The sequence below is a fragment of the Nematolebias whitei genome, chromosome 1 (assembly GCF_014905685.2).
Source record: "Nematolebias whitei isolate Nwh7 chromosome 1, NemWhi1, whole genome shotgun sequence".
In the NCBI taxonomy this organism is placed as follows: Eukaryota; Metazoa; Chordata; class Actinopteri; order Cyprinodontiformes; family Rivulidae; genus Nematolebias; species Nematolebias whitei.
The window spans coordinates 38,165,668-38,190,013 of NC_056498.1; the positions used below are offsets into that span (position 1 = coordinate 38,165,668).

At 40.1% G+C, this 24,346-nt stretch overlaps 1 protein-coding gene across 2 annotated transcripts in view; it reads right to left on the minus strand.

Annotated features, from left to right (window-relative positions):
* Positions 1-24,346, minus strand: part of nlgn2a (neuroligin 2a) — a 291,767-nt gene that overhangs the window by 164,265 nt on the left and 103,156 nt on the right. For both annotated transcript variants that reach the window (XM_037676806.1, XM_037676799.1), the window contains one exon: positions 10,747-10,896. In XM_037676806.1, the coding sequence (XP_037532734.1) occupies positions 10,747-10,896 (150 nt within the window). The remainder of the gene's footprint in view (positions 1-10,746; positions 10,897-24,346) is intronic.

The following is a 24,346-nucleotide window of genomic DNA, read 5'->3' on the forward strand; positions in this document are numbered from 1 at the left end:
CTAGTGCATAAGTATTATGCGCTGCTAGCTTAGCCTACGTTAGTGCCGGCAGTTGTTGACCTGGGTGAGGGGGTTCAGATGCGTGAGAGAAGCGGAGCGCTATGCCTGTTGCATCTTAGCTAGCATATCAGTATTATGTACTGCTAGCTTAGCGCTACATTAGTGCCGCAGTTGTTGACTGGGGGAGGAGCATTGTGCCATGCTCTCGTAGTTATTAAATCAAGTGTTTATGTATATAGGTAAATGTAGATGTTTAACAACTCGTTAAAATACACCAGAAAGCAGGAAATGGCATCTACTTTATTCAAACTTTTCTGGGGGAGGACCCCAGACCTCCCACCAATGTGTCACCCCACATTACAAATGCTTCTGATATCAATGGGTTCAGCTATATATAAGCTACAAATGATGAGCAACTCACCACTCTTGCTGGATCCATGAAGTGTGGAGGTCCACAACGATTATTCAGAGATGGAGAATGGTGCTGCAACTTCCTTGATCACAGATTTGTTAGATTTCTTCTGAGGCATTTTGATCTATGCAAACCTTCAGGGGGTGCAGAGAGCTGCTCTTTTATATCTGATGTCTCGTGATCATTGCAAGATACTGTGCATGAGTTTGACGCGAGTTACACTAATGTTTGTATAAGTCAAAAAACGCCGTCATACACTTGTATGAGTTCTCTGTAAGTGAGACAGTTGCACATTTGTTTAACTTGTTCACAATACGATGTGTATACGTCTAAAGGAGGTTTTCCAGTTTATTTTTTATTCCATCTTCATCCTAGCATTGTGGATAGAACTTTTCATTTGTCGGCATGCTGTTTAAAATGTTATAGTGCGACAGGGACTTAAAGCAGACCAGCTGAAACTCTACATTTGGTTGTACCAGACTTTTGTATCCAGACTTCTTCTAGTCCCGTTCATGCTGTGTAGTAGTGTTATTTTATAATTGCATCTACAGGTTACTGGTGAACTGAAATGAGTGTCTCAAGTGCTGCCAACTCACTCATACATGAGTATAATCTCAGCTTTATTCTGAGTGCTTTAACCGAAACCAAATGGGCCTTTATTCGAGTTTCTTAGAAGCTTGCCACCATTCATCCAATAGTTCACTTTGACCTGGATGGCTGGTGCCTTAAAGCTGCTAAGATAAAACGTAACATTATTTTTGTCTAACCCACCAAAACACCTTCAGCTTGGACATGTTTTAATTTTTTAACCCATAGGAGAGGAGCATAAAGAAGAATCCTGATCGTGGTTTAGACTTGTCAGAGCATTCTTGTCATAAGAGCACATCCTGTGGCTCTTAGCATCAAAATCATTAATGTCTTTCATAAGAAACCCCACAACTAGACTTTAATTTATCAAAATCTGGCATTTTGTGACAATTAGAGAGAGAATATTTCTGTATCCTGTATATTAGGACTCCATCCATCAATCCATTATCTTTTAACTGCTTTTTCCTTTTCGAGTCATGGGGTTCACTTGTGCCCTTATCCAGCCATCACTGTGCGAGAGGCGGGGTACACCCTGGACAGGTCTCCAGTCACAGGGACACATAGAAACAAATGAGACAAACAACCATTCACTCTCTCTGTCTCACCTAGGGACAATTTAGAGTTACCAATCAGCCTAACATGCATGTTTTTGGTCTGTGGGAGGAAACTGGAGTACCTGGAGAAAACACCCACTCATTCCCACAAAAAAGAAAATGGTTAAGGGAGCAGCTTCAGTGGTAGAAATGTCATCCTCATCTTGGAGGATTGGAGGTTTGAACCCCGGCCCTGTATCTTTAGGGCAACACACTGTACTCCTTGTTGCTTTCATAAGTCCGGCAGAGATGGGAGGACACACTGAAATCTGTCCTGTGGCTGTATTAAACATTGAAATAAAGTTTATGAATAAATGCATGAGAAACACTTTTAAAGTGCTTCATTAAATTTAGGTGAGGATTAAAAAGGTGCTACAATGTCTGCAGTTTAGTCAACTAACTCGGTGGTGTAGTGTAGGTGATAGGCGGACATATGGAGTATACCCACTAAAGAAGTTTGGGAATTTCAGTATACCCAATTTAAAGTGCCCAATGACGCAAGCCGTGACGTATTGTGACATGGGCTTGTGTTATTGTCAACACATTTGGAACATTTTATAGACGCATTGAGTTGGTTCAACTTGTTTTGTGTCTTACCACTTAATACCGGTACTTGAACACGTTTTGATTTGATACTGTTTTATAAATTCTCCAACATGTTTTTAATACATAGCCAACTGCTGTACAAAGTTTATTGTACATTTATTCAATTAAAAGCATCAGAAATTTTGAAATGTTCAGTATGCTTAAAAATCAAAATAAATTGACAATTACATTGTACTAACTGGTGTACGTTGATTTCTAAGCACAGTATACGCAATACAAAAATGTAGACTACAACAATGAACTAACTGGAACAAGGTTCCCAGCATTTCACGAAAACAAATTCCCGAGTGTTCGCCGAGTAAATCCTTTAACTCCAGGAAAATTTTTCAGTCACAAACTGTCCAGAACTCAGCATCTTAGGTGGCGAGCGAACGATTTACTGTAGCAGTGAAGTAGTAGTACACTACTACTGTAGCCTACAGTATGTGCATGTGGCAATCTTTCTTAATAATGAATTATATTGTATAACATCAGAAAATAAACAGCCAACACAGCCGATCAGTAAGGGTACGTGTACTGTGTGTATGGAGCAGAACATGGACTCAATGACACCAGAATACTAACATAAATACATTTACACGTCAAAATATCTGAAAAGTTGTATTTTAATCAGCAGATCAGTGTTAAAGTTCCGAGTTTTCCCTGTCCGGTAAAGGTGAAAGTCATTTTCCAGGTTTTCCCTGATTTCCAGAGTCGTTGGGAGCCCTGTACAAAAAAGTATTATCTCAGGATAGAAACATGATCAGATCTGTAATTAATAAGATCATTTGTTGACAATAAATTCCCAAACTGCATTCTTAAAAGTAGTCTTCAAAATGTCTTGACATTTCTGGAAAGTTTTTAATCTTCTTGAATGAGTTGAAGAGGCTCAATTGAAATTAAAAACATGTTTAAACGTCTGCTGAGCAAATTTTCTCTAAAAAAGTTTGTTGTGCACACAAAAACAGGCAGATTTTTATTTGTACTTTCAGACACTTAAACACCCTCCCTACTCATTTGGCAGCAAACAGATTTAAGTGATTCTGCCACAAAAATGTAAATTTTTTTAATGCAATTCTGAGTCAACAACTGACCTGTGGTGGTCCAGTTAAATGCAGGCTACAAGAAAACTATGAGCGCTCAGGTTCAGCACACCAGGCTGTTAATCAACGGTCGTCTCCTCAAAATTTAGAAAAAGCTTTGGATCAAGAATGATTTATTAAATCAATTTAGATAAGAAATGACAGGGCGATGCTAAGAAAAATGTCTGTCTTCAGATAGTATCACAATGTTCCAGTGGTCAGAAAGAATACATTTATATTTTCATATTAAAAAAGATCACCATGTAAGTTATGCTTCATGGATTTAAAGTAATTGTCACATTACAACTGAATTTAGAGCCCAACTGATATATCGGTAGGGGCCGCAATTTTAGGCCGATATAAAAGTTTGGGGACACATTGGCATCGGTGATAACTGTCTCGCCGATATAAACACTTCTAATTTTCACCTCTAAAAATGCTGGAAGTAGCCGTAATTGTACAATGTATCCAGCAGAGGGCGCATGAAGACTACTTTCAAGTCATGGCCGTTCACTTAAGTTTCACTTTCAGCACAACCGAAGCAGCGAGAAATACTGTGTAGCGTATTTTCTGAACAGAGCATGATAAGTTTATTACAACTGATCTGTAAAATAAATCAATAATAAATTCTCTTTGATCCTCCAACCTGTTTGTCATTAGCTATGTGCCTCTCAAGTTAGCAAGCTAACGTGTAGATAGCCTAGCATAGGCTATTTCATTGTAAATCGAACAATAAATCTAAAGTAGAGGTAAAATATATCAGTGTTAGTAACGTTATATCTTTGTTGTCCTCAATTAAATGCATTGTTTGTCTGAAATCTTTCCTTCTCTGAAAAAAAACCCTGTTGCGGTCAATACTAATTAGACCTTCACCATACATTATTGACTGTTTAAACAATGAACAGGGAAGAGCGTTTCTTTTAATTTATATTTTTGTTGCACACTTGATAACTTTATGGTGAACAGTGGAGTCAGAGTCAGAGAGGAGGATAGAAAATGTGAACACACGTTAGGAAGACTGTTTTCATGACCAGTGCACCACTTGTAAACTTACTGTGGGACCACTTGCTGCTTACTTAGATTCTTGGGGGTGGACAAAGCTAAAACATTTTCAGCCATTTTATTGGTTATCAGCCTTTGCCTTCCCCTCCCGGTATCGGCGATAGCCAAAATGTCCATATCGGTCAGGCTCTAGTTGAAATATATCTTTACTAGGTCTGTCATCACGATAACAAATTTTGCTGAGCGATTAATTGTCTCAGAAATTATTACGATAAGCGATAATTTTGTTTGAAATTTGACAATAATTAATAATTATTGTCAAATTTAAGAAGAAAATTGGGTTAATTTCTGTGTGGCACCATTTTCTGACCACTGGATTGCAGTACAAGACTGTTTAAACCGAAGGATCCATGATAGTGAGGGAGCGAGCAGCGTGTCTCTAAGAAAAATGGGAGGGAGGACCCTTGTGATGGGCTCTCCCTCTCTCTCTGTAGTTGTTTTTCGGTTTTCGAAATGGCGGATGCTCGGAATGTTTTAAGCTCTGTAGCATTTGTCACAAACCTTTTAATAAAAAAAAAAATCAGTAAACAAGTTCTCAGCTTCTTTTTGCAGAGAAAAACAACTTTTTACACGAAGGCACGGGTTTCAACCGTGAATGTGGTAGCTTCGGCAAGACGGAGGTTTATTTCCCCGAGGTCAGCCTGTTAGCTTAGCTCGTAGCTTAGCTTCTCAGCTTAGCCGCTTTTAGCGATCCAAAAACGTGATTTTGTACGGTTAAAATTTTTACCGGAGTTGAGCCTTTTGTCATCCAGTGTCTTCAGTAGAAAGAGAGACATGGAGAAACGATAAAGCTGATAAATAAAAATGTGGGTGATAATTTTCAATCATCATGCGATTAATTGATTTATTGTTTATCTCTACAGGTCTAATCTTAACCGAACGGGACTCCGTTTAATACATTTTCAATGGAGCGCATTTACTTTAATTTCTTTGCATCCTAAACTTCTGAAATAAACTGGAACTGAGCTGATTATACTTCGACACAACAAACCCTGCAGGTAACGGTCGCATCATAAACAGCATTTTCTTATCAACTTGAAGAATGCTGATGAGTTTAATAAAGAAGCCACGAAAACGCAAACACTTTAGGATAATTATGTGCAAATGAAAATCCGTCACCACTGTAGAGGCAGTGTAAGATCTCCAAAAACATCCCAGTAATGTCCTCTAAGAGTGCCACAAAACAAATCATTTTTTTAAACAACTTCCTTGAGCCAACTCTTTTCCCAGCTAATGAAATATCTAATGCACTTAGATTCCTTTGGTTCGCACCTGCCTCCTTAGAGGCATGTTCCTCCTCTCTGAGATAAATTACTTGATCTCAATGGAGCGAGACAGACTGCGGTGAGTAACAAAGGAGAGACGTCGAGTTTATTTTCAGCAGCAGGATGACGAGCTCGCGGAACAGAGCTGAGCTGGTAGACAATCTTTTCGGTTTTTGTCGTATTTGAACATGACAGATCTGAGCAGACTGGTTTTGTTGTGCAACATTTGGTCTGTAAAACCTTTTTAAACACTTTCTCAATCCTACAGTTTGACTGCGCAACGGAGCTCTCTTATCCCAAAACACTCTGGAGTTTTTGCTTTATTTAAAAACCACTTTAGAATTACTCCTACAGCCACAAAATAGCCATTTTAAGGCCGGCGATGCTGGTGAAGTTATTTGTGAGGTGGATTTCTGTGTCAGTAAAAATGGCTGCCGTCTGTCTGGTTCGCGTGTCTGCATCCTCTTCTCTCTCGTAAAGCATTTTCCACGAGAGTGACAAGCAAACAGAGGACTCAGCAACCATATAACAGAACAGGAACCATGTTCAGCTGGTGCAAGCCTCAAGTGTAAGGTCAAGAATATTTGCAGCTTATATAAATGTAATAGAATTAAAATATACAACTCATTCAGAAGCTTCTAAAAGACAGTGCATGGATGTCATCAAAGTGGAATAAACTACTCTTGATATTCTGCAGAAAAAGAGCCGTATTGAGAAAGAGCTGCTAATAATTTGTGGCCGAGGCCTGTAAGAGCTTAGTAAACTGGCTGAAGATGAGAAGGCAGTGGTGTAGTGTATGTGATACGAGGGTATACGGAGTATACCCACTAGAAAATCTTGGGAATTTCTGTATACCCACTAAAAAGTGCCACTGACATGAGCCCATGTCACGTACCGTTGGCAACGATACATGACATGGGCTTGTATCATTGTCAACACATTTGGAACATTTTAGAGACACATTGAGTTGGTTCAACTTGTTTTTTTGTATAATTAATACTTCTGTATAATACTTGAACATGTTTTGCTTTGATACTGTTTTGTCAATTCTACAACATGTTTTTAATACAAAGCCGAACGTTGTACAAAGTTTGTTGTACATTTATTCAGATATAAGCACCAGAGAAATTTGGAAATGTTCGATATGCTTAAAAATCAAAATAAATTAACGATTGCATTGTACTAACCGGTGTACTTTGGTTTCTAAGCACAGTATAGCCACTACAAAAATGTAGACTACACCACTGTGAGAAGGTTGACGTCCTTGTGTAGCCGATTTGTTATAAAGGGTTAGATGGGCTGTCAACTAATGAGTAGTTTGCTCTATTAAAAGAAATATACCTGGAGCTGGACCCATGGAAATTCTGATTTAACCTGGCCACAGATGCCTTTTTGAGTAACTTCCCCTTGATTCATGGTGATATTTAATAGTGCAAGTTTACCTCACAATGTGACCAACCAGCCATCACAACAAAATTAATAATTTTTTGATGCAACAGAAAAATACAGCAACACTGATGCAGGGCAAGCATTGGTTTAACCCTCCTAAATGACCCATTTCCATTTAGATGATGTCACCTGATTACCAGCTATAACTCACTGCTTTTAATAAGGGGATGCCATTTTTATTGAGCCTCTAATGAAATAAGAAAGTTCGTGTAGTAGTTTGATGAAATGTGAGGTTTTAAAACTGCTGAGAGTTAAATATTTAGCAGAGGTAAATACTCCTATTAACCTTTATCGACTGCGTTTGGGCTCGAATCTAAAATCCAACACCTAAATGCAGTGATTTTCTGGTTGGATGCTTGCAGGGGTTTGGACCAGAGGTGTGCTAACGGTTTGATGCCAAGATGCATCCCTTTTGTAGACTAAATTCTCCGTTGGCGCGTTGATTAAACATAAAAAGTGCAACCTACAGAAAATGTTTATTTTGTGATCATTACCTTGTTTTTTTGGCTTTAGAAGAAAAATCAGTTTAAATGTCAGAAGAAGAAAAAAAACAAACTGCTGTTAAAATGTTTTGTAATGAACCCTGGAATCACTTAATATGAACAAAATAGAATAAACACATCTGGCGTGTAAAAACAAATCCAACAAAAGGGACAGTTTGGTATAAAGCTAAACACAAAGACAGGAACGCTGAACCAGTAACACAACCAGCCTGACTAATGAGCCAACACTCGTTAACGTTGTCCTTCGGTTCTGAGAAAAAAATAATACTTTTATACATCACTGGCAACGTTCAGAGCAAAAGAGTCTATGAATTTATTGAATCTCTGGCAGCGGCAGGTTTCACCAACTGATGATGTAAAATAAACTATTCCTGCTGGAAAGTCTATCTCCATCTCCTCCGAACATCACTCCGACTCCTATAACATAAAGTTGCAAAAGTACCGTACATGTCGCATCAGTCCAAAGTGGAAAAAAAACAAATACGTCACTTCGCCGTATTAGTCGCATCTATAATGCGTCAGCGATGACGCGTCGCATTTGTAACGCGTCACCACTGACAACCCGGAAACATGTGCCAGTGTTGTGCCAAACATTGATTGGCTGCCAAATGGCGGACGTGGGAGTGTGCACGGGAGGACTTTAACAAGATTAACGCTTAAAAACAATTATTTGTTTGGTCGACATTATAGTAAAGGTGTGTCTCAGTTGACCTTTTCCTTAATAAATGCACTTTGATGGTCAAATCAGCTGCATTTCGGCTGGGCGGCGAAATGCAGCTGATTTGATGTTTGCTCCAGGAGTTCTGGAGAAAGACGAAGGTGGCTTTGTATGGCAAGCCAAGTGTCTCATTAATAGCCACTTTTACCTATGAGACACGTGACTTGCCATATCAGTCGAGGGCCCTCTAGTGGCTGAAAATGGTAGTGTTCAGTATTTTCCATGTCAGAATGAATGAAATTGTCAGATCGCAGCCAAAAATTAGGTTATAAATATGGAGAAAAAACATAAATATGTCGCTTCGCTGTGTAAGTTGCAGGGCATGCTAATTTATGCAAAAAAAATGTGACTTATACAGCGACAATTACAAAAGTGGTTGAGCCAGCTGTGACTGTTGGAGACTGTTTGGCAACTCAAAATGTTGAGAAAATGCAGTTTCAGTGGATTCTGAGCGTTTGCAACCAAGAGAACAGAAACCTGTGTCTGACTTATGTGTGGCCAATTGTTGGAAAATCACAGCCTTCTTCATCCGCATGGCTTTCCAAACTGAACTGTAGGTCACGTGCATTATTGTACTGAACACCTCTCACACCCTCCTTGGCAGCTGACCCCCCCCCCCCCCCCCACGTCCATGATTTAATGTACTGGAGTAGACTTTGGAACTAAAAATAGTTGGATTAGGACCAGTTTTTAATAATAATAATAATAAGAAGAAGAATCCATCGTTGGTGTTTGTTTTTAAATGTGGACATGAGAGTCGGCGTCATGCTCTCGGTCATAAAGACGGCTTCTGTGCAGCTCTAGCTCTTTAGCGTTAATAAAAAATTTAACACAGAAAAGGTGTGAGATGCCTTCAAGGACTCGTGCAAATGCTGTTTGTCAACTAGCTGCAACGTAAACCGATGCAATGTCAATATGCTCCAAAACATTATGACGGCTCAAACTAGTTTATAAGCCTGCAACCTCACATCCATCCATCCATCATCTTCCTCTTGTTCTGAAGTCAGGTCTCGGGGGCAGCAGCTTGAGCAGGGAGGTCCAGACATCTCTTTCCACAGACACCTCTTCCAGCTCTTCTGGGAGGACTCCAAGGCGCTCCCAGACCAACTGAGAGAGCGTGTCCTAGGTCTTCCCTGGGGTCTCCTCCCAATTTGACATGCCCAAACCACCTCAACTGGCTCCTCTCGATGTGGAGGAGCAGCGGTTCTACTCTGAGTCTCTCCTGGATAACTGAACTTCTCACCAAAAAAGTCCATGCTCAATAATCCAGGTATACAATCCAACAATTTTCAGTCAGGTCATCTGGACAGTTTCTTTTTTTTGTTGAAACATTTTGTTCCACTTTGGAGTAAGCTGTTTGGGGGAAGAATCAGTTTTGTTGTGCGTTTCCTTGACTGATGAGGCCTTCTGGATGGAAGGTGAAACGTTTCAACAAAAAAAAAAGAAACTGTCCAGATGACCTGAACTTCTCACCCTATCTCCAAGAGAGAGTCCAGCTACCCTGCAGAGGGAATCCATTCATTCAACCTTTATTTATTCAGGTTAATCCCACTGAGCCTCGGAGACTCATTTACAAGAGAGACCTGAACCGCCTGTATCCACGATCTCATTCTTTCGGTCACTATCCAGAGCTTGTGACCATAGGTGAGGGTAGAAACGTAGACCAACTGGTAATCAGAGCTCAGCTCACTCTTCACCACAATGGACCGGTACAGAGTCCACAATACTGCAGACGCTGTACGATTTCAATGAGTCAGTCTCACACTCCATTCTTCCCTCACTCATGAACAAAACCGCCATGTGCACAATATTAATCAAACAAAATTTTACAAGCAGTTTGTGCTAGTAAAAAGGTTTAACTTTGAAAGAAATCACACTCCTTTGTTTCAAAGTGTGACTGCTGAAAGTGAGGGTCAGGGTGAAGGGGGGCACCTTTTCAAAGGGGGGGTCCCGACAGACAAAACTTCAAGAACCGCTGAGTTCAACTGGGGCCCAGATCATAATAAACTTGGTGCCCACATCTTCTCAAAAAGTTGAGACTAATTGAATCAAAATGTTGTAATATTCTCTAAAGGAACTTGTGCTGTAATAAAAACTTTTAATAAAAAATAAATAAAAAATAATGAAGTCTGGTTTTTTTTTAAATAAGGCCTCTCTCCTCACACAACAAGTGATTGGAAAAGAAACATGATTATGAGTGAATTAAATTTTGATGCCAGCAAAAATTCCCTCTCCTAGTTTGTAAAAAAAAAAAAAAAAAAAAGGTTTAATTACACAATTATAGCTTTTAGACTGGAACGGAGCAGAGAGATTGAGCCCTCATGATCAATGTCTGCTCTGGTTGTCATTACGTTGATGAAGTTTTATTAAAGTCATCCATCATCAGCGTAATCAATTCAGATAAGAGACGGAGAGTCTGCCGAGGAGGTCCGACTCGTACGGAGCCGACGAGCTTCGCGTTTATGCGTTCATCGTTTCGGATCGCTCACCGAGCACGCCCAGGCGGTAGTTCATGGTCACCACGATCACGTTGCCGTAGGCGGCGAGGACGCTGGCGTCGAACATGTTCCCGGTGCCTTCCATGTAGGAGCCGCCGTGGATAAACAGCATCACGGGTTTCTTCCTGCGGTCACGGATATCTAAACACGCACAGAGAAACAAAAAGCAGGGTAGAAAGTCAATAAATGTGTTTACATCTCTCATATTCTGTTTGATCAAACACCGCGTTAGGCTATAATATATTGAATAAACAGCAAATTGTTCAGCTGGATCAAAACAAAGAACTATGAGTGGGTATAAAACGCCATTCCCTCCCTGCGGATGAAAGAAGCTTTATGTAATTTAGACTTTAATCAACAAGAAAAGCAACGGCAAGAACCCGTTTCCTGTTGATTAAACTTATAACACCTGCAGAAAATCATTTGATACGAGGTTTACTATTTTTAAATACCTTTCTCTCACATTAAAGACAAAAACCGGTGCATTTCTGAGCACAGAGCACGAGAAACTGCACGTTGAATTGAATTTTCCTGCACTAGGAGGTTTTAAATGCGAGCAGAACATTAACAAAAGATAAATGTTTCTGTGTTAAGGTTTCTTTTAAGTCTAACCCAAAAACGTCCCCGCTCCCAAAAGAAAAAAAAAAGGCGTTAATAATCTGTAATCTGGGATAAAAATAAGGAAACATGACGCCCAACGTTCAGAAGAGCTGCGACAGAAAAGATTAAAAACCAAAAAAGCATTCTGCGCGCCGTCAGCAGATAATATAAAGCCACCGGCACTTAAGACATGAAGTTTGGAATAAATTTACCTAATTTCAGCACTTTATTTTGCACATTAGAGCTGGGAACTCCTATAAATACAAAGTGCAAACTGCTCCTGGCTGCACGGACAGCGTGTTTGAAGGATTTCTAGGTCGGCTCCCCTGAGAGGAATCTTAGGAAAACAGAAGGTTTTATTAATGCTATCAGTTATGGACTGACACGGATCATTAGCGGGCGCTGCCTTGAGGTACAACATGGACACGTAACAGAAATGTCTCATGGAAATGTCAAGTTTTATCATGGAAAATAAAAAAAAGTTTAGGGAAATTTACATTCAATAAGTTTATTTTTCAACCAGTAACTTTAGTTTAAAATCTTAGAACCCTTTCACTAATACCCAACAATGTTCAATACCACTTTACAATAAGGCTCCCATTATAGATGGCTAATAAATAGTTTATAGATATGCTATTAATTCCTCTATAAACATTCTATTAACCCATTAGTAATTGTCAATTATGCATTAATTAAGGGTGACAGAGACAAAACTGACCAGTTTGTTTCCAAATAGTGATCCAAATCTGTTCACCTATATATTTCATATAGAGTTGTTATATTAAACATTTCAGACTAAGTTAATACCTTGTAAGCACAATAAGCATTTTTAAACCTAATTTTTTTTTACGATATATTCTTTGGACTATAAGGCACACTGGATTATAATGTGCATTTAGCAAAACAAAACAGTCAGACAAGTCAAAATTTATTCAACTCATTCATGATAACAACATTGTTCAGTTGCACCACATAAAATTGGTTCGAGATCAGTAAGCGCAAACAGAATTACCGTACTTGCTGCCGTACACATTGCACCGTCATATAAGTGGCATCACTCCAAATATGTCTAATAAAGTGGAAAATTCCATAAATATGTCGCTTTGCCGTATAAGTCGCATCTATTATGCATCACTGCTGACAACCCGGAAACATGGGCCGTTGTGCTCAAAATCGATTGGCTGCCAAATGGTGGCCACGGGAGCATGCACGTGAGGACTTTACAAGAATTTAACAAGATTAACACTGAAAAACAATTATTTGTTTACTCAAAATTATAGCAAAGGTGTGTCTCGGTTCAACTTTTCCTTAATAAATGCACTTTGACGGTCACATCAGCTGCATTTCAAAAGCCAATTTGCGGCTGTGGTAGCTTACAGAGGGACGACTCGCTGTGCATTTCTTCAAAATTTAACAAGATAACCACCTAAAAACAATTATTTGCTTGCTTGACATTATAGTAAAGGAGTGTCTCAGGTTACCTTTTCCTTAATAAATGAACTTTAATGGTCAAATCAGCTGCATTTCATCAGGGCGGCGCAGTGAAATGCAGCTGATTTGACGTTTGCTCCAGGAGTTCCAGAGCGAGACGAAGGTGGCTTTGTATGGCAAGCCAAGTGTCTCATTAGTAGCCACTTATCTATTATTGATTAACTTGGCTTGCCATATTAGTCGAGGACCCTCTAGTGGTTGAAAATGGTAGTGTTCAATATTTTCCATGTCAGAATGAATGAAATCGTCAAATCTCAGCCAAAAATTGGAATATAAATATGGGAAAAAACAAATATGTTGGTCAGCTGTTTAAATCGCAGGCATGCTAATTCATGCAAAAAAGTGAAAATTCTGGTTTACATAAGGCATGCTGGATTATAAGGCTCACTGTTGATTTTTGAGAAAATTAAAGGATTTCAGTGCGCCCTATAGTCTGAAAAATACGGTAGTTGTTGATACTTATAATGCAGTGATAAAGTACAACATTATATCCTAAAAAAAAAATAGGTTAACAAATGCTTATTGTGCTTACAAGCTAGTAACTTAGTCTGAGATGTTTAATTTAACAACTCTAAATGAAATATATAGGTGAACAGATTTGGCTCACTATTTGGAAAGAAACTGTCATTTTAATGCACAATTAACAATAACTAATGATTTATAAAGTATTTATAGAGGAATTAATAATGTATCTATAAACTATTTATTAGCCATCTATAAGGGGAGCCTTATAGTAAAGTGGTACTCAATGTTCTGTCAGGTCATGTGGATGTTTTTTTTTTTTTTTTGCTGAGACATTTCGTCCTTCATCAGTCTTGTTATGTCTATTTTTTTGATTTACTTCATTTTGTACATTGCTTTGTGTGTTACCTGTTGTTCCGTCTGTACTTCACTTTGGTTGGCCTTGTAGCTGTTTTAAGTGCTCTATAAATAAAATGGTATGGTATGGTTTGGTTTGTTGGTGGCTCCTCAGGTTGAAGAAGTCCTTTGGATGAAGGACGGAACGTCTCAGCTTAAAAAAGAAGCCGTCCAGATGACCTGACTGAACGTTTTTGGATTTTATAACTGGAGATTGAGCATGATCTTTGATGCTTTACTAATACTGTCTTTATTCTTTCAAAATGCATTTAAATAATTGCTTTAAATATTCGCACCAAGGCTGTGCAAAAGTCTTAATCAATCCCTTTTATTTCTGTATGGTTCTTCTAAGTTGGACTTTGGTGAAATCTTCTAAAATTGTCGTGCTCGGGAGTTCTTCTGCTGCTTTTTAACTTATTTTCTGTCCATTCTCTGATCATTTTCAGAAAAAAAAAACAGTTGTTTATTGTTAGGGGAATTTAGTTCAGGGTTATGGATGTTTGTTAGTAACTAGTGTTAAACTAATGTGTGTGAGTTAGAGAGTTGATTGTGTGTCTGCAGGAGCACAGAGCCTGCAGACCTGATAAACTCCAAGGCCTCTAAGTTGGAAAGCAGAGGCCGTCTTGACCTCATCTCTGTCTGATAAGCGTTATAAAAAGGCACTTCTTTAAACTGTCCATGGCCAGATCTGAGCTTCAACTTAACATCTGTGTAAGCGCGTTTTCAATTCTGCACCCTTGCAAGTAAAATACTGAGTTGAAAGATCTCGTATCCTCAGTGTGACTAATCTGATTAATGAGATGATGAAAGGGTAATTAATTTATCCATTTGTGTCCCATAACTTTGACCTATGAACCATTCAAACTTCATAAAGCTCTTTGACTCAACAGTCGTTGAACAACTTGATAAGATTTTTAAACCTTTTGCGCCACAATCAGGGAGAAGAACACATTTTGGACACATTCCCCACAAATTCAGTTACATTTCTGCCGTCTGGTAGAACCCATGTGCAGGCAGGACGCCGAGAACTCAGGATTAAAATAATATACATATAATAAATGAAAAAACAAAAGCCGACGTGCAACAAATTTACATAATCACTGGGAAGACACAGAGGGAGACAGAACCAGAACGCCATTCCTGACAATGTGCGGGGAACATAGAGCTGCAGACTTAACTAGAAACCACTACCGAGGGGATAAACACAAACACCTGGGGAAGGACGACAGGTGGTGGAGCAGGAGCTGATCACATGAGGGAGAAACACTGAGGACAGGACAGACGACAAGGATCACAAAACACACACAGATCCTCTCAAACTAAAAAAATAAAAATACTAAAACACAACACGGATGGACACAAAAGACAGTATTTAGCACAATAGCTTAAAAAAATGAATAAAAGTCTACGATTAACTGAAGGATGGTGCATCTTTGCCAGTTTTTTAATACGTGACCTTCAAGTAATCGTCAGTTTGGTATAGTTTTCTCTCTATTTTAGTCCTGAAACAACTTTTTTCAATATTTATCTACTTTTCTCACTTTCTAGGCACAAACGGCACATTATTATACAGTAAAACAGTCGGCTAACTATGGTCTGGTACTGGATGGAAAATCAGTTAAAAAGCAGCAAATGTCCAAAAAGAATTCAATATGTTCAGAAAAATTGAAGAATGAATGACCAAGGCCACTGACACTTTAAAAACAAAGTATAACGAAACTTGAAAAATGTATTTTCTGTGAAAACTACTAAAAGGTTTTGCTGAAACTTGCTGAACAAGCTGAAACTGAGTTGTTAAAGCTAAAAGAAGACTTTTAAAAGAAGCTAAATGTCAGCTAAAAACTAAAATTTAGGGGGAAACAAAACAACTAGGTAAAAGTATTATCTAAATGCATTTCTATAAAGGACATTGTACATTTTTTGAAAAGTTATGGAATGTATGAAAGTCATAGATCCCCTCTCCTGGATGAGCTGAACGTTTTTAGATACGAGCAGGTAAATGAGAACAAACGTAGAAAAATAAAACGAAAAATCTAATGATTCATCCATCCATCTATCCATTATCTTTTACCCGCTTCTTCCATTTGGGGTAACGGGGATCGCTGGTGCCCATGTCCAGCAATCATTGTGCGAGGGGCGGGGTACACCCTGGACAGGTCGCAAGTTCATCACAAGGACACATAGAGACAAACGAGACAAACAACCATTCACTCTCTCTCTCACCTAGGGACAATTTAGTCACCAATCAGCCTAACATGCATGTTTTTGGTGTGTGGGAGGAAACTGGAGTACCCGGAGAAAACCCATGTATGCACAGAGAGAACATGCAAACTCCACCCAGGAAGGCCCCCGGACCGGGATTTGAACCGGCAACCTTCTCGCTGAAAGGCAGCAGCTCTACCAGTTGCGCCGCCCTGCAATTCAATTCAATTAAAAAATACTTTATTAATCCCAAAGGGAAATTACGTGTTGTCGAAGCTCATTCTTCATTCAAGAGTTGTTAGATGCTGATAGCTGTGGGCAGGAAGGATCTCCTGCAGCAAATCCAAAGAATCTGGCCACAAATACTGATCCATCCACCCAGATCCAGATTGCTGTCAGATCCGGTTGGTCTCTTGGTCCTCCTGGGCAGAAGGACCGCCCGAATGCCGGGCAGAATTCCTCTCTGAGCGATGGTCACTCCTCCCAGCAGTCTGCCGAGCTCCTCATCGCCACAGACAGACAGCTGAAGATGATGGGGGACGATCCCGGTCTCCCATTGTCACGAGCCGATTTTCCCACTAGCTCAAGGATCTCGTCAGTCAGGGACTCGAGGACCGCTGTCAGATTGACGGGAATTCATCCACGACGCCTCCTTTTCAACTCATTTGATAGTTTGGGCTGTAGCTGAGGTATTATTGAGCTTTTGAGATGTTATTCAGTTGCTCCTGGTAGTTAAAAAACACCGTGTTGTCATGGTTACGCATCATAACAAATGCCCAAAAGCTGCACAGCATCCAATACCAGACGAAGTAATCATCCGAAGAGAGTGATTTACATCCAGAAAAAAGAGGAATTAAAATTTTCAAAAGCAATAACTCAGAAAGAATGTAACAGAGCTACTCCAACATGCAGCCACCCCGATCGGCGCAATTCTAGAACTCTAAATTTCTAGAATTCTAGAAATGATGATGTGAATACTGACACAGTCTATTAGAGGGAGTTCAAACATTTTTCTCAGACTCACCCGACACAGAGGCAGCTTCAGAAACAAGTTAACGGTAATAACGAGTAACAGCCCTGCAGTTCTATGTTCACGTGCAGGACAGTCTCTGGCGGGCCCTCGTTGGCCTTTGAACCGCTCTCCCAGATGACTGCGGGGCTCTCCTTCCTGCCAGGAGCTGACAGCAGCATATGGCACACACGGGACTTGGGACAGTGGCTCAGTGACAGCCCCTCTTGGCTCCGGTGTGTGTATGTACGAGTATCTGTGCAGGCCCGAGGTTATGGGAGAGCAGCAGAGCAGATCAGCCACATAAATAACCATTACAGCATCTGCTATGGAACGGAAGAGCGTTTGACTTGCTGTGGAAGCTTCCTTTGTGGACCTGAATATGTTGAACACCCGTTGAAATATGTATTAAATGCTTCAGTGTGAGGATCCAGCAGAGCATCATACATGTATAGTCAGCTGTGACAGCAGAGCGGCTGTAACAGAAACACTCACTCTGAGGCCAGGCAGCTGCAAAGGAGTGAGTCGCCATGGCAACTGCTTCACTGAGACATGCTTCTCTCCCTTTCTCTCATATATGTGGGCAAGGTCTCATTGACTGTTGCCATGGCAACATATTGCTCTAGCACATCTCTAGCCCTCTGATGCCCTTTGCCACATTTCTAGGTTGGTCTCATTTCATTAGCGGCGAGCAAGCACACCTGCTGCACACAAGTGAATCTCGGAACGGTGCAACAGGCGGCGATGACTGACAGTCACCAGCATCGGGGGAGACAGGATGCAGATGCACTTGCGTACACTCCCGAGTGCACACACGATGCAGGCTGTCATAGTTGACCTGCAGACTCCGTGTCCACGGATCACTTACAGGGCATATCTCGGACTGTGGTGCAGTGACAGAGAGGAGTGAGGCCCCCCAGGGCTACAAACTCTGCCCCCTCCCTTTTTCCTCAAACTCCATGTCCCTCCAGCTCTCTCCCTGCCTCTGGCATTGTCAAGTTTCTACCTGAACCTTCAACATGCTGTGCCTGCAGCCTGGAGAGCTTTAGGCTTGCATTCTTTGGTTTGATCCTCACGGGGGATGACTTCATTTTAAACCAGAATCAAACATTTGGATTTTCAAAATCTGTAGTTTTATGCTGAAAGGAAATTATCAACTCAGCTGGGAGAGCTTTTTGTTTCTTTCTTGGGTTCTAAAATACACTAACGTGACAACATGATGTCCTGGTCGAAAAGGGACGTTAGAGAAAACAGAATCGTTTACAGAAAATCTGAACAAATCCTAGATCTTATTTGCCAGATTATCAACAGACGGTCTGCACATGAGCTGATGCTTTGAAACAAAAAGTTTACTCATGACATAAGAGGGCAAAAATTAAGTATAAATTCAATAATTGTAATGTAAATGACTGACTAAATAATTTCAGGTATTTTATTCCTTAAAATGGACTGTACTTGTATAACTTCTTTCTATCTTACCAAGCTATTCAACGTGCTTTACAACACAATCTGTGCCCTCATTGACTCATTCATACAGCACTCTATTAGATCTGTACAAAGAATAATCAGTGCTTTATCACATTAATACACTGAAGGGACACACATCGGAGGCAATGAGGGGTTCATTGTCTTGCCCAGGGACACTTTGGCATGTGACTGCTGGTAGAATCGAACCCCCAGTGGTGAGGATGCTTCCTGGGTGCCTTGCTAAGTAGATGCTTTGGGGATGTCCAACTGAGAGGAGACCCCAGAGAAGACCCAGAACACGCTGGAGAGACTACGTCTCTCGGTTGGTCTGGGAACACCTTGGAGTCCTCCCAGAAGAGCTGGAGGAGGTGGCTGTGGGGAGAGCTTTGTCTGAACCTCCCTGCACAAGATGCTACCCCCAAGACCTGACTTTGGAACAAGCGGCAGGATGGCTGGCTGGATGATCAAAATAGTCTACTTTTTACTTCACTGTGTTTTAACCAGAGAACTATAGATGATAAATATTTTATTTCAACATTCATCTTAGATTATTCTGAACATGCATCTATGTAAAAGTTTCCCAAAATAGTTGACAAATACTTTAAGATGCTGAAACAAGGTCAGTATGGGGGAAAAATAGTTTATTCAAACCAGTATATAAATATTTAAAACCTATACATGTTTTATGTCCGTCACCAAAACAGGAAATTCTGACAAAAACTTTTTTTTGCCTGTCTGTGTGTTCATGCATGTATTTACATGCTTGTCTGTTAGCAAAATGTCTCATGAACCACTCAACAAATTTGGTGAAAACTCTCAGGAAGTAATCATCTACAACTGATTAACATGTATAGTCGATACGATTCAAGATGGCCGTCAGTTCTACTTGACAATAAGGTTTAGGTTTATTTATCATATCCAGATCCACACAAGGTCAACAATGCAATGGGCAAGAAGAAACGTCTAGACTCGTCAAAAAACAACAAGAAATATCAAAGCATGCAACAAAAGTACAAAAACAAGGCGCCAAAAGTGAAAAAGAAATTCATCTAAAGCAGCATAGTCCTACAAGCCCCATGGTTCTGTTAGCAATGTGTTCTTGTTAGCAACGCAATCCCGTTAGCAGCATGATGATAATAACTATGGCAATGGACAATGACTGCCGTCTAGAACCCGGTCCGAGAGACAGAACATCCAAGGTTTCCTCGTGGAACCAAACTGTTCTGTAGAGTTTGGTCTGTGCAGGCAGACGGAGGATCATGGAGACGGCCGCCATGACAGGCAGGAGCCTGAATCCTAGGCTGGAAGGGGGCCAGGAACTGAACCACAATGGCAGGATGGCAAGGCAACGACACACAAAACTCCAAAAATGCGTCGTGGTCATACCCGTAGTGTGGGTGTATGATGTAGGCACCAAAAAAGTTACAACAAAAACAACAGGAACAAAAAATGATTGAGTCGAAGCAAAGCTCCCGTCAGTGCTGCCATACTGCAGCATACAAGTTCATGAGATAACCATAACCAACAATAATGACTATAAATATTTGTGATATTGATATCAAATTACATGTGATAGCAGCTCAGATTCATCCACAAGCTCTACAAATGAACAAGCGGTACACCAATGTCCTAAGTGATATGAATAGTGAATGTTTGTAGTTTTGGAGATTGGTGTTTTTCTGGACTAGGATTGAACAGAGAATGCAAGAAAATATTTTTGAGCAAGATATTCAAGTGTGTAAGAATTACACTGTGGAGAAGAGCAGAGGTAGTTTTTCTTTTTCCTTGTCCAAGACGGCGCAGAGTGACGGTTCCTGGCGAGCGGAGTTAAACCAAGTTCAACAATGGAGCCAGAGGGTAGCCAGGTTAGTTGTTGGCCATCGCAATAATTTGTGGAAACAATACTTTTAAGTCTAACAAGGTCATGTCAGGTCTTCTGGATAGATTTGTCTTTGCTGAAACATTTTGTCTTTTGTACAAAATACTTCTTCTGTCAGAAGACTTTTGAATTAAAGATGAATCATTTCAACAAAGAAGAATCTGTCCAAAGGACCTTACTTCCCCTTGCTAGACTATTTACCTAGATTACTGAACATGCATCAGAATACTTTTAAGTAATATAAAAACTAGGAAGCAAAGTTTCCTCAAAAGATCGGGACAGTCCATTTAAATATATGGTGGTGGCTATCTTGGATTTTGAAGTGGCAACCCAATTTTCAATAGTGACCTTTCTAAACACCTATAGCCACACAGCAAAATGGAAGTCTACACGTTGGTGTTGGTATTTATCGGACTGTAAACCTTCATCGATGAGTATAGCTCCGAGCTTTATTTCCTCCAGCTTGCCACCTTTTGAAAAAGGAAAATTGATACTAAGCTTGCAACTCGTGTCATATCTAGAATCTAACACTACTTGCGACCAATAAACGCTTGTCAATTTGCTGGCTGAGAATTATATAGAATCACAAAACAAAACAGAACACAGCAAAGAACTTAAAATTATTTATTTATTAAATCGACAATATTAAATATCCAAATGTAACTGTTTGGCACTGCTCAGTAAACAAAAACAAGAAAAACAAAAGAAAAATGGCAGCGAGCAGCTGAGGGCCTGTACCCTGAGGAGCTTAACACGGCTGTTGATCCCTTCAAGCAGAACCAAGACAATGAGACGATTAGGCCTGAACTTGTGTCGAGCGTTCCAGTTTATTGCACCACCCAGCAGCGCCCTCTGGGGTGCCGCCCTCTGATCTCCGAATGAGACGAGGGGTTTCCTCTCAGTCATTAATGAAGTGATGAGCTACGGGATCGGACGTCACTGTTGCTCCTGATTCTATGGACAGGAATGCTTCCTGTTAGCAGAATGAACGGGAACAGTTGTTTGTTAAAGTTGCTAAAGTAATAAATGAAATGTGTGTGATTCAGACTTTTCTCTAAGTTATGCCGCGAGTTACAAGTGAACGGTCCAAAATTTACAATTGTTGTAACGAATTTCCAGAGACTTCACCCGAGCTATTGACAGAGCAGTGTTGCGTTTCCTTTTCAGAGCGCCATAACACAAAATATTAAATTAAACTGATGTGAAGAGACAAGGAAAGAGCAGAAGGTTTTTCACCAATCAGCATTTTCATCCTTTCAAGCTTGTCTCGCTGCCTTTTTTTTTTTGCACCATTTCTATTTTCATTAGTATCTGTATGCCACCGAAGGAGGCAGAGATAAACACTGACCTTTTGCATGTGCCATCCAAACTGTAATAACAGGGAAAATAGCTCCCAGCAAATGAGGAACTGTCATCTGTGTGTAAATACACACAGGCTCTTTGTATGAGTGGTCCAATTAACAAAAAGGTTATGGAGCAGTGAGAATATTGCAACAGTGTAATGAAGGAAATATGTTGGAGATTATTTCCAGCCTGTAACTCTAACAATAGGAACCTCCAATCTATATGACTGAATGCATTGACTCATACTGTTAACCATGATCCATAGGGATATTATGGAAGCAGTTAAGGATATGACTGTTTATAGTTTTACGTTCAGCTTCTAGACTTTTGTAATTAAAGGTCGTAATTTCCCGTTAAAAGAACATAAACAGGGTCTGTTTTGAAAAAAAAAAGGTTTGCTACTTCAATGGTCTGAAACGATTGCATAAAGCATTTTTTTTTATTGTGTGTAAAATGGATGGATTGATGGATAAACAGGAGGTGAGTCAGCGCCTCTAAAACGGAAGCCATGGTCCTCAACTGGTAAAGGTTGGGTTGGGATCGAGTCTTTGCCTCCAACAGAGGAGTTTACATTTCAGGAAGTCTTGTTCATATTGGGAGATGAATGGATGAATGGACGAATTGAGGCTTTACCTGCCGTAATGAAGGAATTGCTTTTGTCTGTAGTGGTAAAGAAGAAGCTAAGAAGCCAAACTTTTGATTTATTGTTCCATCTACGTTCCAACCGTAACCATAGTCCATGACTGATGGAACTGAGCTTCCTTAGTTGAGGAGGTTTAGATATTTGATTAGGATTTCAAGGGAAACTCACTAGAAGGATGACATACTCTGTGGACAAGGAATGCTTAAACTGTGACGAGGGATGCCAGGATGAAATCACCAACCCTCAGAATGGTAGACGTTCATTCTTTCAGAGCCAGATTTATTATTCTTGGAAACACATGTATTATAATTATTATTAACTTTTATTTAATCTGGCAATTTTGGTTGACATTGCAAGGAGGGCCTGGAGGCATATTCACATGCAGGTTTTAGGACTGGGCAAGAAAACTCATAAAAATATGCAGAGAACACGCAAACTCCACACTGAAAACCAGGAACTGAAAACCAGAGACTGAACCCAGGAACGTCTTGCTATGAGGCAACAGTGCTACCCACTAAGCTGCTGATGTAGATGTAGATGAAAAAGATGTAAATATTTCTCTTGCTGGAGTTCAAAATGAAGCCGCAAGAGTCCATGAAAATACATATTCAGATGTGAAAGCTTAAAAGCATTTCAGCTATACATAAAACATTTTTCAGATGCTTCAGATCTGGTTTCCAAGAAAATCTTAAAACTTCCAACAGAGAAAAACATAAAATACAATTTCTTCACTTTTATATGATCTTTATTGGTATAATTAGTAACAAAACCTGAATGCAACGTGAGCAACTCGAACTGAGCCATATTCAGAGAAACTCACTCAATGGTGATGGTACTTTCTTTGGTGTCAGAAGAGATGGGTGTGTTGGTGTGTGTGAGTCAACAGCAGGTCAGCGGTCGGCTGATGTGACAGGAGGCTGCTGGAGGAGCCGACAGGCATACAGAGATGAATGGGATGTGATGAGATGCACAGCAGCAAAGCTGACCACCAAGAAAGGCTCAGGATTATTCATTAGAGCATGCTGGATCAAGCCAAAGGCCAAACTGATACCATCTATGTGTGGATATATTCACACACTGGTATTGTGATACTTGTGTGAAACAGTTCTGCATAGGAATGAGCTCCATTACCCTTTGTTTTTGTAAACCCATTTACACTTGGAGGAAACACCTGCAATCTCCAATCTTGTCAGCTCCTGCCTCACCTGTCTCAAATTCAAATCACCCCAGGTGTTTGTCATTATGTCTCGTTAGTGTCCCTATACGTTCAGCGTCTTTGTTTTTTCTTTTATCCATATATTGTGCGTGAAAGTGTGTCGTGTTCTTTTCCTCTGTCATTCATTCATTTGTGTTTTGCTTTTGGGTGAAATAAATAGATCTTATTTATTTTACCTTTGGAGTCTCCTTTGTCTGTCTGCACGTGGGTTCATTGTAACAACAAATCATGATAGCGTCAAGGACGCTGAACAACTGTAACATCTGAGGAGGATTTGTGCCATGGAATTGAAAGAAGTTCTTCTAACGATGCTGCAGAGACAAATTCAACACCGCTAAAGTGAAATGGACATTTTAATGGTCAATTTTTTTTTCTTTTAGCAAACATTTATCCATACATTTGAATAATTTGATGCTGTTCAGGCGAGATGGAGTCATCGGGCTAGAGGCAGGGTTCACCCTGGACAAGTTGCCAGTCTGTCAGAGGACTCAACATAGACAATGATACAAAGACTCAGACTTGGGGCCAATTTAGGTCGTTTTCACACTTGATAGTCCGGTAGACTCAGTTCGATTGGAGACCAAAATTCAGAACATTTGTTTACATTTTCAGCTGGTGCAGTTTGCATTTACACTGCACTGAGTCAATCGAGCCAAACAAAAGGAACAAGTGCGTAAAGAAAATGGATGGATGTAAAAGTGACAGAAGGTTTAAATCGTAGTGTTTGCTGGTTTTGGTTAAGCTCAGCTGAAAACTCCTCTACTGAAACACAGACATGTTTGGCTGCTAACATGTAAAATTTTAATTGTTCATAGTCTTTCCACAGAAGCCCACTTAATGTATGGAGCATCTTTTTGACAATAAAACTGCATCTATCGCTCA